This window comes from Thunnus thynnus, chromosome 15 (genome assembly GCF_963924715.1).
Source record: "Thunnus thynnus chromosome 15, fThuThy2.1, whole genome shotgun sequence".
In the NCBI taxonomy this organism is placed as follows: Eukaryota; Metazoa; Chordata; class Actinopteri; order Scombriformes; family Scombridae; genus Thunnus; species Thunnus thynnus.
In genome coordinates, this window is record NC_089531.1 from 18088908 (window position 1) to 18103113 (window position 14206).

Here is a 14206-nt window from a genome sequence, read left to right on the forward strand (position 1 = left end):
ATAACAACAATAAAAACAATAACAATGATAATAATAATAGAGATTCAAAACCTCAGAAAGATAAAAGTACACTTTGATTTAATAGATATTCTACAGAAGAACTCAAAAAACAAGTGTTATCAAATCCTTTCAGTCTCTTAGTCTAACTAATTTGACTGAGAGGATGAGTTTTTTTTATGTGAATATTGTAAATACTAGACTTTCTGATCCTCAATCCACCAGCTGGTGGCGTAAATGCACCAATTCGTTGATTGACAATCGCCAATAAACCTAAAATAAAAGAAGAAGAAGCAGCTCGATGATCTCTGGGTATCAGCTACTTTTGTCTCGTTAAGTAAACACAGTCAGAGCACATCGATCGATTATGAGTTTGTTGCACATTTAATGTCAGCAGACCAACCTGTGTGGCATTTACAGTTAGTCAGGCTATGTGACGGCTATGTTTACCAATCAGGGCATCCAACCCGTAACGGTTGTTTTTAACAACACAAAAAACTGCTTTCTTCACCTCCCCTACAAGTTGGTTTCACATCTCTCCCTGAACGAGGTAAGTTAGCTTAGCTAGCTAACTTATCCAGGCAGCTAATAATAGTGGAAGTTCAGTTTGGTGAAACAAAAACACAAAAATGTTAACGAAAACAAATGTTCTTGTGTTTGTTCGTTGTGGAATTAATATTTCAAGGATCCTTTATTTGTTATTTTTGTGTGTTTGCATACCTAAAAACGAAATGTTTTTCCCCGAGACCAAAACAGTGCAAAAGAAAAATAGACAATATGCCTAGAATAATATGTAGATAAGAAAAGATGAACTAGAAGACAAACTCAGTCAGCAGCAATTGAGTTACAATAAATATAAATATTAATATATAATTACCAGCATCAGAATAAAATATCCAGTGTATGTTGCCATATGTTACTGTCGGTTAACTCATTCACTTGTGAAAATAGTAAAAGTGACCCTCCATTCTCTGCATGTTTAACTCCTAATAAAAAACTGTCTTGTGCTTTAATAGATGAGTTTACATAAATGCAATATAGGACCTTACAAATAGTTTGTAATATGTTATATGTTATATGTAAGCAAATTTTGCTTACATATAACAGGGTTAGTACCATGCAGTGCTGATTTTTTATTATGACAATTTTATCAGAGAATTGGATACACTATATTTATAATACATGAGTCAACGTGAGTGTAAAAGGACAGTAAATGGTAACAGTGAGTGGACAAATGAAACATCCATTCTACATCCTATCAAGGATGTCAGTGGTAATTAGTATTTTCACTACTGGTTTCCATTTTGACTTAACCATTTTTTTGTAGTAGTTCCCTTCCAGTCTCACTTGGTGGTGACAAAGCATTACATTAGAATTGGAGCAGGAGACTGTGCACATGCCGATACTTTCTTATAAATGACTGCATTGTCTTGTATTCCATTAGCATCTTTATAAATGTGTGAAGAACACAGTCTTTCAGATGACATTTATGTGGTATCATATGAAGGAGCAGACGTGAGATAGTTCTCCTTTTCTGTTTGAAATCAGCTCTGTGTTCATTGATTGGTAGTCTAAGCTGTGTAAAGTGACTTGAATGAGGGGAACCTGTTTGTTGGCAGAAAAAGGACGATTATGATACAGATAAGGCACTAGGGTGAACAAAAAGAACATGTGCTTTGTGTCTGTCTCAGAACCAGGCTTTGGAGTTGTCCTGGGGCCATGGATCTCCAGTGTTCCTCAGCTGGACTCAAAACAGAGCCTCCTCTAGCCTCGACAGCCATCAAGTGGAGTTGTGTCGACAACTGGGAGAGAGGCTGGGCCTGAAAGATGGAGAACAGGTACTGTAGGGCTCCACAGTGAGGAATTAGTCCTGTGCTCTAGTGTATTCTGTGCAACAGTAGATGGTACAAACTGATAGTCTATTGACAGTAAAAGTCAGTTACCATCTAGACTGACCAGGTGTTTGTACTGACTAGTTGTGTGTTTTCCCTCAGGGCTTCCTGAGACCATGTCACCAGGTCTCATCAGTACATCAAGTGTTTGTGGAGCCTCTGTCGTCTGATGACTGGGAGATCTTGGTGGGTGCTTATAGTAATCTGTACCCTAATGTCTTCACAGTAGAAGTACAGAATGTACAGTACCAGTCAAAGACATCTTCCCAGAATGTGTCTAAATTTTTGACTGGTACTGTATGTTAATGTCCTTTCTGACAGCAACAGTTTGGTCAAATTCCCTGACACTCTTCTGAAGATCATTAGAGCATGATGTTCCCTGTAAAAAAAAAAAAAAAAAGGACCCACCAGGGACAAGCTGGTGACCTAAAAACACACTGAGAAAAAATGTTCTATCATCATTTTTCTTTGATTGACACCCCCAGGAGCTCCACAGTGCTGCACTGGAGCAGCAGCTGTTGGATCAGATCAGAGTGGTCTTCCAAGATGCCGTGTTTCCTGTGTGGGTAGACAGCCACACAGCCATCTACATTCAAATAGGTCAGAGTTGTGCAATTATTCATAACACTGCTCTTTGTGTTGTGTCAAAGTGAAAAATGTATGTGCAGAAAGATACCAAACAATATGGAGATACTTTGGCTCTTCTGTTCCAACTAGTTAAAATGTTATGACTTGGTTATATCCATAGACTGTACTCATGAACACAGTGCAATCTATTTTTTAACTCTGTGCAGCATCACTTTCACCATCTGTGCCCTATGGTCGCCTGGAGCAGTTCACAGAACTCATTGTTTCTCCAAAAAGTCGCGCTGGTATTGGCAACCTCAGTGGTTCTCCGATGAGAACCAGTCAGAACCATCATCCTCACAGCCAGTCAAACCTGTCAGACCCCACAGGATCCTCATTAGAAAGTACCTCCTCTGTCCCTCAAAGTCACCAATGGGGTGGCATAGCTGACCTGAAGGGCCTGTTACGCTACATGATAAAGGGTACTTATGACCCAGTTAAAGAGTTACCTCCTGTACCCGACATCCCCGCCCTCCTCACTGACTCTATCTACAGAGTATGCGGTGCACCTCCCGACTCTCTTTGCACCATAAGCCACGTTACAACTGGCGTTATTCATTTATTTTCCTGGAGCCATGGATTAAATGGAGGTCAGTCCCCAGTGACATATGGCCTGCTCTCCAAAGTTCCCTCACCTAAAGAAGTGAGGGAAAGAGCCAAGCAGGCTATGGAGAAAAAGAAGAACACAAGTGTTACTAAAGTTGCTGCTACTGCGAATGGAAAAGAGGAGGTGAAAGAAGAACAAACCATGGTGGTCAGGGTGGTGTGCCATGGTATTGATAAGCTGGCAGCCAAGCAGATAAGTCCTAGCAAGGGGGCGATCCACTCTGGTAGAGTATGGGTGAGTATGTTGTCTAATAGAGAAAGATGTAATCCATTTATCCCCTTTTACTTCAGATTAACTAAGTTCTTTTATTTTTAGATCAGTCTGCTTCTTTATATGCTATCATATCTGTTACAATTTTTTTTCCAGATCCCACAGCCCTTGGCCATCAGGTTGAATATTATCCCACATTCAGCAGTCAGAATTAAGCCAGTCAAATCAACTATCAAAGTAGCTTCCACTATTCGCCTGCAGCCTCTGAAACCACTGGTGAGTGCTGCCGTCTATGGTGTAAATGATCAATTATAAGACATTTAACTTGATCAGCTGTTAGTATTGACATTGCTAAATTGTCAAAGCTGCATAACATATAATATACGTCTGTCCCTTATGTCCATGTAATCTTTGACATTATCTCTTCAGCCTGAGGAGGACGATGAGGAGATCCAGACAGCGTTCCTCGGTTGGCTGCATACTCAGAGTCATGAACCTTTAGCCTGTCTGACTGCACGGTTTGGCACCATCCTCCTACATGGAACCGATGGTGATTAATTTGTGTATTTCTTTCACAAGCTTAACAGAAATTACCTCATAAATCATATACAGACAAATTTGCCGATGGGAGTGTGATTAAGTCCCCAAAATGTTGAAAACCAAAGGCTAAAAATCATAATATGTTTGCTACATCAAAATTACATCTGTAATAAAACATAACTGTTCTCCTCCCTTTTTTAAAAAAAAAAAATTACAGCAAAGTTAGAGTTTGCTTTAACTGTGTTGAAACCGGAACCAGAGAGCGATCCTCCAGACCAGCTGTTTCTACTAGCATCATCTGTTATACAGAAGGAAAATATACAGGTACTAGAATGTGTTTATTTTTATTTGCCCATCGATATTCTAATGCAGATTCCATATGTGTTCCTGTACTTTATTCTGCGCTGATGATAGATGAAACATAATTTCTTAAAAGCCTCTCTGGTGCTGTGTTTCACTCTCAGGTAGACAGAGAGCCAGTAACCATGCCAGCTGTGAAAACTGAAGCTAAAATACCTAACCCTGAGCTTCCCTCTCTCACTATTCTTGGGTAAGTTTGTAGCCTCTTTTGTGAGCCTGTGTATGGTTTAAGCAACAGTTTTATTCAGTATTCCCTCCTCTTAATATTTCTTAATACTTTGTCTTTGCTCAGTGGGATCAATGAGCTTAGCAACACTGGATTTGAGTTCATCTCCCACAGTCTTCTGGCTAGTCCCCTATCAAGAGAGCTGGGTACCACTGGACAGGGACTCCAAGGTGGAGCACTACTCATCACTGGTGTTAAGGTATCTAATTCCATTAATTACAGTGATATTTATTTGAATATTGCTTCTCACAACACAGATATCTCTACTAATGTTGGCCGGTTCATAAGGAAGCAAAGTAACCAAGTAACTGAATGCTGTTTTGTGCACTATGTAACATATGGTGCATTGTTTTGTGTCTTTACAGGGGAGTGGAAAGAGCACTCTGTCCCGAGCCCTGTGCAGGAAAGCTAGAGAAGATCTTGATGCACATGTGGAAGTGGTGGACTGCAAAAATCTACAAGGTCGACATATACTCTGTGAACATGCATTGCATTGAAGAAGAGTAGTTGAAATTACATTGAATTTATCATCAAAGTCATGTTTGATTTTTTTTCTTCAGGCAAAAGGGCAGAAACTGTGAGACAGATGCTGCAGGATATTTTTGAACAGGCGGAGTGGAAGCAGCCCTCTGTTGTTCTACTTGATGACCTCGATCATATGACAGGGGCACAGACCTCACCAGAGCACGAGCACGGCCCTGAGGCGCTGCTTCAACAGCACATTGCACAGAGTAACTCATAAATCCTGTACTTTGTATGTGTGTGGGGGAATTTTTGTTGTCATGTATGAGTACAGACAGAACTGATAACCATTACAGTTCTTGATGCTGGTTCTTCTTGTCTGTTTGTGGCTGCAGGTTTGAAGGATGTGGTGGATGAGGTGATAGTTCACTCCAGCCTGGTATGTCTCATCATCACCAGCAAGAGCGAACACTCCCTCCACCCCTTGTTGACAGAGGTGCAGGGGTCCCACTTCGTGCAGGGCTTCGCACACATCCAACCGCCAGACCAGGTCAGCACACAGAGATATATGCACACACACACACGGAGAAAGGCAAGAGGTAAGAAACCAACAGCCTATGTGTCATTGTTTGCAGGCCCAGAGAGCAGAGATCCTGCGCCGTCTGATCCTCAGGAGGTCTAGCCTATCTGAGGAGACCTTACAGACTCTTGACCTAGGAGTTGTTGCCAGGGAGACGGAGGGATACACGCCTCAAGACCTGGTACTGCTGCTGGAGCGAGCTGTCCATGCCAACACTGTACAAAGAGGACACAGTGAACAAGGTACCAAAGACTCACTAAAATTATAGAATTCATAATAAAGTGACATAAAAAATCACTTCTAGGTGTTTGTTCCTTTGAACTCTTCATCATTTTATGTCTCTAATTAAGCTAATGTCATTATATTGTGCCATTTCAAAGTAATTTGTGTGTAATTTTCTCTCTTTTAATCTTTCAGGTGTGTGTCTGTCATGGAGGGACTTTGCGCAGGCTCTCAAAGGATTCACACCTCCCTCGCTGTGGGGGGCAGACCTCCATACCCCGAGTGGAGGTGGGCTTGAGAGGGTGGGAGGGCTGAGAGATGTGCGACAGCAGCTAATGGACACCATAATGCTCCCTGCTAAGGTCAGTGTCAGCAGTGTAGCTAATAATAAGAAAATCTGATGTTTTCTGTTTTCATTCAGATGGAAGATTCACTGTGACTTGAAAACAGGTCAAAACCATTTACTATTAAACACCCTCTTTGTGGGTAATTGTTGTAAACTGAAGCAATGAATAGTCTCCATGTGTGGATGACCGCACTTAAGTGATAAATGCAGATGTAATTATAATACAATAAAAGGAGCTGCCACCAAAAAAATGGCCAAAAATCTGTTTTTGTAGGTTCAAGACTGCAATGTTAGTGATGATTATTTCACTGTATAGTGCAGTGTTCTTCACAACAGCATGAAATAATATGAAATGATATGGCTTTTAGGAAGAGATAACTATTATACATTTTACATTAAATAACAGTGGATGTAAGGATATTATTTTACACAGATCAACAGAAATGAAATATATCATAATTTCTTTACATATTCATAATAACTTTGGTTTGTTGCAGTATCCCATCCTGTTCTCCAACCTTCCTATTCGCCATCGCTCAGGAGTATTGCTGTATGGAGCTCCTGGCACAGGGAAGACCCTGCTAGCCAGGGCTGTAGCCAAAGACAGTGGTATGAACTTCATCAGCATCAAGGTAAGTTGGGCTTTGGCTCTGACCATCAACAAGAATACTGTGTATTTATCAGAGCACCATGTATCTTCAATGACACAGGATTTTTACTTCTCCCCAGGGACCTGAACTTCTGAGTAAGTACATTGGAGCCAGTGAGCAGGGAGTCCGTGACGTCTTCCAAAGGTTGGTGAACATTTCCACTCCTCCACTTTATTATTATGACTCTAACTGATCTTTTTAGCTGCTAATTATAATGAGTAACATCAGATATTTAATAGCAATTATAAATCCCAGTAACAGCCATTCATGTAGTGGGAATAATTTTCTTTGTCAATTCCAGAGCGCAGGCTGCTAAACCATGCATCCTGTTCTTCGATGAGTTTGACTCTCTGGCCCCCAGGAGGGGCCACGACAGCACGGGGGTGACCGACCGTGTGGTCAATCAGCTCCTCACCCAGCTGGATGGTGTGGAGGGACTGCAAGGTGAGTCATACAGCAGTATTCTGCATAAAGTAGTTGTGTTTCTAATTTAAATTAATGAGAATCCCTCATGTTTGTGTTTGTAGGTGTATATGTGCTTGCAGCCACCAGTCGGCCTGATTTGATCGATCCAGCCCTGCTGAGACCCGGACGACTGGACAAGTCCCTCTACTGCCCTCCCCCTGATCTGGTCTGTTGATTTGGAAAAAAAAAAAAGCAAAACAGACAAACACTCAGTAACAGTTTTAATAACACTACAGTATTAATACTGTGTAGAAATCCTGAAATTAAACCCAAATGCTGTTCAGTGATGATACAAATCTGGTCCTTGGCGTTAAATCCAACTATTAAACTGTTTCCAGGAGGCTCGTATAGAGATTCTGAAGGCTCTGAGCATCGGCATCCTGCTGGCTACTGATGTGGACCTGGAACAGCTGGCAGCAGCAACAGAGCAGTTTACAGGGGCAGACCTGAAAGCCCTGCTCTACAACGCCCAGCTGGAGGCTGTCAACAACAGCCTGAGCAACAGCACACCACATGTAAGTCTGCTGTATTTCAAAGGTGCCACCACTGATGAGCTTGTTGTGTTGGGATGAGGTTACCTTGGGCTGCTAAAGCAGAGACAGGCAGAGAGACAGGAAACTGTCGGCCTGTCCACTTTCAAGTTATTTATGGTTCATGTTGAAGCAGCCAAGCACCGTTGTTTTTTGTCCCTCAAGGCTAATTAAATGAGGAGTTTTGTATGCACAACAGAATGTGAGCCTCTGTACTTGTGAATCCATTATCAGTTTACAACATAATTCAAATTATCCCCAACCATGGTGACAAGGATATAATTGAAAAAACTTCAACAGTAAGGGCTGCCAGAGGCGGAATGAGCTTAAACTAAATTAATTTTAACCTGTTGTCTTTTACTTGTGTAACTAAGATTTGTCTGCCTTTCTGTTTCTGTGTGACACTCGCAGGAGCTGACGTCTGGCTCCGACAGCGACATGAGCCTGTCCTCCATGATGTTCCCCAACCACAGCAGTGGCTCCAACCACAGCAGTGGCTCAGATGACTCAGTGGGGGAGGGGGACCAAGCCATGAGCCTGGACCAGTCCATGGTTCTCCTGGAGCCCAGTGACCTCCAAGCAGAAGATGAACATCACTGCGGCAACGTCTGGAGACTCTACTTTGGAAGTTCATACGAGTCAGAGTTGGGGAATTCACCAATTTCAGGATTGGTGAGCAGTGCTGGCAAAACACCAGAAAGTTTTTTTAAGCAATATTTTATTTAGATATAAGAGGTCAAAGACAAACAAAACTTAAAATCAATCTAGTCTGAAACCCCAACCGTAAAATGAACTGCACTCATTCCTACATAACATGCTGTATAATGCCACAAAATGTAAATCATGCATATTACATTGCTGCAAGCTAATAATGAGGTCATAGCTTTATATTGCTATTAGCTGTTCCAGAGCAAGCTGGGATGTCAATCTCATGTCTGTGCTAAGACTGATATCTCATGCACAGACATGAGATTGACATCTTTAACCTCACCGTATCAGATTATTGCAGCAGCAAAAAATAAGTTCACAGTTTTATTTCATGTCATATGAAGTGCTTCATATACGGTCCTGATGATGAACACAGTCATGGAGTTAACTGAGTCCCTTGATAGCCAGTTTGGTGATACTGGTTATCCAGGATTGCCAATATTAGGCTCACTGAAGCCAAGTAACCCACTAATTTGAACTTGCCTCATGATACAGACCCCTGGATGGAATCAGGACATGGTTAGCCTACCTAGCATAAAGACTTGAAGTTGGGAAAAACTCTAGCCTGGCTCTGTCCAAAGTGAAAAAAACACCTTCCAACATTCAACACTCACAAGCTCTCATTTGTATCAATTTTGTTTAAGAAATAGTTGCAGTGCATAACTCCTCTGAAAATCACAAATTGTCATTTTAAAATTTCTATTTGGGTTGGTAAGTGTATTTTTGAACTTTGGACAGAGCCAGACTAGCTTTAGCTAATGATGCACATTTTCCAGCTCAGTGCTTAGACATGTAATTGATATCAATCCTGTCATATCAGTCTTGGAGAGTAAGCAAATACTATGTGTATATTTCTCCAAATGCTGAACTATTCATTAAAAAGGCTTCATAGTCCTCCGTGCATGCACAATTAATCTATTAGCTCTGCTAACAGACTTAAGTCCATAAGCAATATCTAATTCAATTTGCAGCTAATTCCTGTGGGCAAAACTTGAGTTAACTGAGCATGGTTAGGAACAAGCGCTCTGACTTGATTTAATTCTAAAGCGACAATACTACAGTGATCCCAAAGCAAACAAAACATGTTGTCAAATTAATTCAGCAAACTTTGTAGAAACGTTTGTGGCCAAAGACCTCAACATTTACAAAATTCAGTTCTGACTTCAGTCTTCAGTAGTGATATTGAAATACTAGATATACAGTGCACTGATTAACACAAGCCTCTGCATTTAAATGGTCCTAAATGCAGTGGTTTGATATTTCTGAATTCATTTTTTGTGTCTTCTGTTGCCCTTCACAGAACTCTCATTGTGTCTCTGGACCCGACTCAATGACCCATGACTTCACAGGAGCATCGGTTCGTGACGCCGGTAGCTCACTGCCCCCCGCCTACATGTCCTCCCTTCAGAGTGGCTATGAAGAGCTCGGCCCAGAGCAGCTGGAGCGCCTCCAACAAGACATCAATAACATCAAGAACAACTACAGGAGAACCAATGTAAGTCTTTATGGCTCTGTTCAATACTTATTTTAAGTCTTTAGGAGTCAGTTATATATCACTCTTTGTAATACTTATCTTCTATTCTACTTTATACTACTCCACTCATGGCTACTGTAGCACCAAATGTTGCTACTGTGTGCATTATTACTCTTGTACAGTACTCTGTGTGTGTTTGTGTGTAGGAGGAGTGTGTCCGGGTGCATTCAGCCTCCAGTCAGTCGGGGCTGCTGCTGTGTCTAACTCACGTGAACTCTGCCCTGGCTGTGACCAGACCATCTCTGAGCAAAGCCGACTGGAACAAATACACAAAACTGTGAGTATCAGGACACCGCCATCACTGCAACAGTCACAACGATACAAATGACACTAATGGTCATAGATGAAACCACTGGAACAGTTTCCTCTCCATAAATTTAAAAAATATTTTCACAGTTGTCCATTAGCTTTGGGAAAAAAAGTGTTTTTTTTTAATAGCTTCAATATGCTATGAAATTCACCAAGCATATAATGAGCCATTTAAAGTCTCACCTAGAGGAAGAAATGAAGAGCATAACAAAGTTGGTGTTTCACAGCTGTCATGAAACAGCAGCAAAAAAGAAATATGAGTCAATATTACAAACCTTCTCACAATATTGAGCAATTACTTTGTTGTGTATTTTGAGGGTTCACTGGAATTATAGCTGAGCTGGAGAAGAGAAATTGCGCAGTCAACTAACTATATACAGCTGCTGACTCATCTCTAAGGTGTCAAGTGAAGGACCAAATATCTATATATAGTCAGAGCTGGGATTTAGTGTTTTAAGATGACAGTCTGGAGATATGATGTGTGCATATATATATTATAAATGGACTACTAATCTGTTTTTTGATTGTTTTTTTTCTTAGGTATGAAGCCTTTGGAGGTGCTGAAGATGGAAAATCTTTTCAGTCAGTCACGTTTAAACCAGGACAACGTGTGACTTTAGCTTGATCAAACATGTTAGCTTCACACACCCTCTTCAGTGTTCTCTGTATTTATGGATGAAGACGGCAGTGCATTGATAATTTAGCAATCAGTGGAGTTTAACAGTTCCAGAGCTTTGAAGACAATGTAATTTAATATCATTGATATGATGCTTTTATAAATAATGCTTCCTACTGACTTATGAATGACACATAACAACTACTTGAATGTTATTTCTGTAAATATGTATAATGTCAGAGTATAAATTGTGTAATTGTTAAAATTATAAATGAAAATCTTTAAAAAATATCTTGCCTGCATTATTTTATTAACTGCATTTTTTTTGTTTACTGCTGCTGCATGGAGACACTAATTTTTCTTAATTTCATTACTTCATCTAAACATGATCTATGTGTTGGATCCAGATTTTACCCTGTTTAAAATAATATAAAATAATCATTGATTATTCAGATTAAGCTATGAAATTATTTTAAATGTTTGATTTGCTATCATCACATGTAATTTGTGGGATTACATGTGATGATAGCATTGTCATTGTGGGATTATTATTATTTAAATAGATAATCAAAGGCCCTGCAAACCCACACAGGTGTTTTCACTAATGCTAGTTAGATCTTTGCTCTTTTTTCACCAAACTTCATGAACAAATGAGACAATAATTATAAACAATATACAGTACTAATCGTTGTAGTATACTGTTTTTGGAGTTAATGATATATAAAAACTAGATTAAGGAAATTATACAGTACGTGTACCAATGCATGCTAATCAAATTGTGACTTTGAGAGGACACTGCCAAAGAGAGCAAAGTTTTATTTCAAGAATTTAAAATCTTTTTTGTTTTGTTTTCTGTCGCAAAACTGTTTTACCACCACTCACAGTTAGGTTTATTATTTTGCTGCTGTGAGTAGCTTCTATGTCTCTTTTGTGCCACATTCAAAAATCAAATAAGTTTTAGTTTGAATGTTGTCTGGTTTGAGTATACTTAATTTTGTCACCAATGCAGTATAAACACAACAAATTAAACCTGTTTTGATTTAGTTTGTCTTATGGAGTGGAGAAGAGATCTTATCAGGCAAAGTGTAAACAGCTGTGTGGGTGAACTATGGGTATACAGGGACTTCAAAACTGCTTAAATGCATATTTGCACTAAATGTACTAGACTATTAACATAACACATTAACATTAACAAAGTTATAACAGGCAGTAATCCATGATAAAGTTTTACAAACAACATAAAGTGTGTAAAACTTAATCTATTTTAATGGATTCACATATAAATATCAATGTAGGAGGATTTAATGATCAGAGATGGAAGGAAGAACAATTAGAAACTTAAATCAGTGTAACTGTAAAGAGAGAAACTCATTATTACCTTCCTGTAATAAACCAAGCTGACTTAATGATGATTGTACTTAATGTCAGAATTGCACATATATTTGTTTGCACACATTTTCATTTAAGGCTTAATCCAGGAAGCAACACACAAATCACTGGACGTTAACAGTCACATTTACTAGGTGTGTCACACCAGGCTGAATGCCAGTTAGAAGTATTTGTCAGCTGTGAGAGTCCAGTAATCAGCGTTATGTCAGTAGACCGCTAACACAGCTCTGAAGAGACCAAACCAGCTGATCCACATTTATCATTTATAACTACTTATCTCATGTAACCAATATAAATTCTGTTTTGCTTTTCAAACATGATAAAGTTAATTCCCATAAATATTACATGGAAACTGTACTACATGCATATTACTATCCATGAGCCACAGTATAAAACCTATATCTAGTGTTGTTTTTTTTTAAAATAGAGGTATTTTTAATTAAATCCCAGCTAAGACAGGTATAATTAAGAGTTTTAAAAATGTATGTGTTTGTGCAAACGATGATTCGACTTTCTCTTTACTGTTTTAGTGAACATCAGCCACGTTTATACTTTCGGCTGAAGCAACTGAGATTTAAATTAAGAATAAGCACTGGGCTAAGCCATATTTTAGAAAAGAATAAAAAATGAAACTTCAAAGGTATCATGTGACGTGCCCTCAGCAGGAATTAATAGGAGCAATCTACTGGCAAGGTAAAAGAAAAGAAAAAAACAACTTTGAAAAGATTTTAAAGCTCTTTTGATGACTCGTCAGCTGTTTGCCGCCTCAATTCTTCTCCTTAGCTGTTACTTTCCGTCCTTGTTTTAAAGTTTTAGAGCAGGTGTCTCCATAACGCCTGACTGAAGGGTCCCAGGGCATCTTAAACAGCTAAGAGTCTTACCTGAGATGGCAACAATATTCTTCAGCCTGTTCCTTGGCTGTTGCTGTTGAGCCGTCTTGACAATATTTTCTCTATTGAAGCGCTACGCCTGCTGTCATCCTACACACGCTGGCACTGGCAGGTTCTGCAGTGGTAAATATAGATGCACAGGGCTGGATTTGGCTCGCCTTAGTCTTGTGTCAATCCCACACAATGCAGCATGAAAAAAAAAATGGTGCACTTGGCCCGGTGGGAGACTTTTCCTCCTCCTTTATCAATCTCTCTTTCGTGTTCTCTCACACATCTGTGATGAAACAGAAAAAAAAGGAAAGGAAGGATTGTTACCCCAGGAAAGCAAGTTTTCCTTTAAAATACACAAAGAAAGAAAAATAGACAGAAAAAGTGACATCTATGATGCTGATGAGAAGCATTTGTGTCTCATGGGACTGTCTGGTGTGCAGGATGTGCAGACAGTGGGAAAAAAAACCAGTCAGAATCAGCCTGTATGGATATGGGGTCTCAATGATAGTGACAGTGAAATGTTTCCTTGATCACTGTTTGGTAAACTCTCTGTTTTCCATCTCCAGAGAGGTGAAACAGCAAGTTCAGCTAGAGAACAGCACCCATAGGAGTGTTTCTTGCTTGCTAACACTCACTTGGTCTTGAGGCCGTCTGGTCACCTGGTTGAATCCTTCTACCCATCATGCATTTGTTTCATTCGGTGCCGGCTCCAGATTTATTAGTGCATCAGATGGATATTCCCTGCAGTCTCAAGTACATAAAATCCATGTTTTATTTTCCCCACACACCTTCTTTATCAGGACTCAACACCACTGAACATATGGTGGCTTTTTAAAACTCAGGAGCAATTAGGCGCAAACCTCACGGTCCAAAAAACAGACACCTGAGGCAAAGTTCAGCTCATTTGTTGTCACATTTAAAAAAAAAAGTATCTTCTTCATCACTCCCCCCCTTCCTCAATGGTGCTCTTGCTTTTCAAAGTCATCCCGAGTGATTCATGGGCTCCAGTTCACAACAAAGTACCTGTCCATTTTACAACATCAAAAGATGTCAAC

General features: G+C 39.8%; 1 protein-coding gene across 1 annotated transcript; it reads left to right on the top strand.

The window, feature by feature from the left end:
* Positions 1–290: 290 nt before the first annotated feature.
* Positions 291–11172, top strand: pex1 (peroxisomal biogenesis factor 1). The gene is made up of 24 exons (XM_067613214.1): positions 291–547; positions 1689–1835; positions 1992–2075; positions 2375–2489; positions 2684–3357; positions 3490–3609; positions 3763–3883; positions 4091–4197; positions 4338–4423; positions 4526–4658; positions 4825–4921; positions 5020–5190; positions 5317–5471; positions 5557–5743; positions 5919–6085; positions 6567–6701; positions 6799–6863; positions 7021–7163; positions 7247–7350; positions 7523–7699; positions 8126–8386; positions 9723–9917; positions 10103–10233; positions 10806–11172. Exons 1-24 carry the CDS (start codon positions 440–442, stop codon positions 10888–10890), a joined length of 3768 nt encoding a protein of 1255 aa, XP_067469315.1. The 5' UTR covers positions 291–439; the 3' UTR covers positions 10891–11172.
* Positions 11173–14206: the final 3034 nt, after the last annotated feature.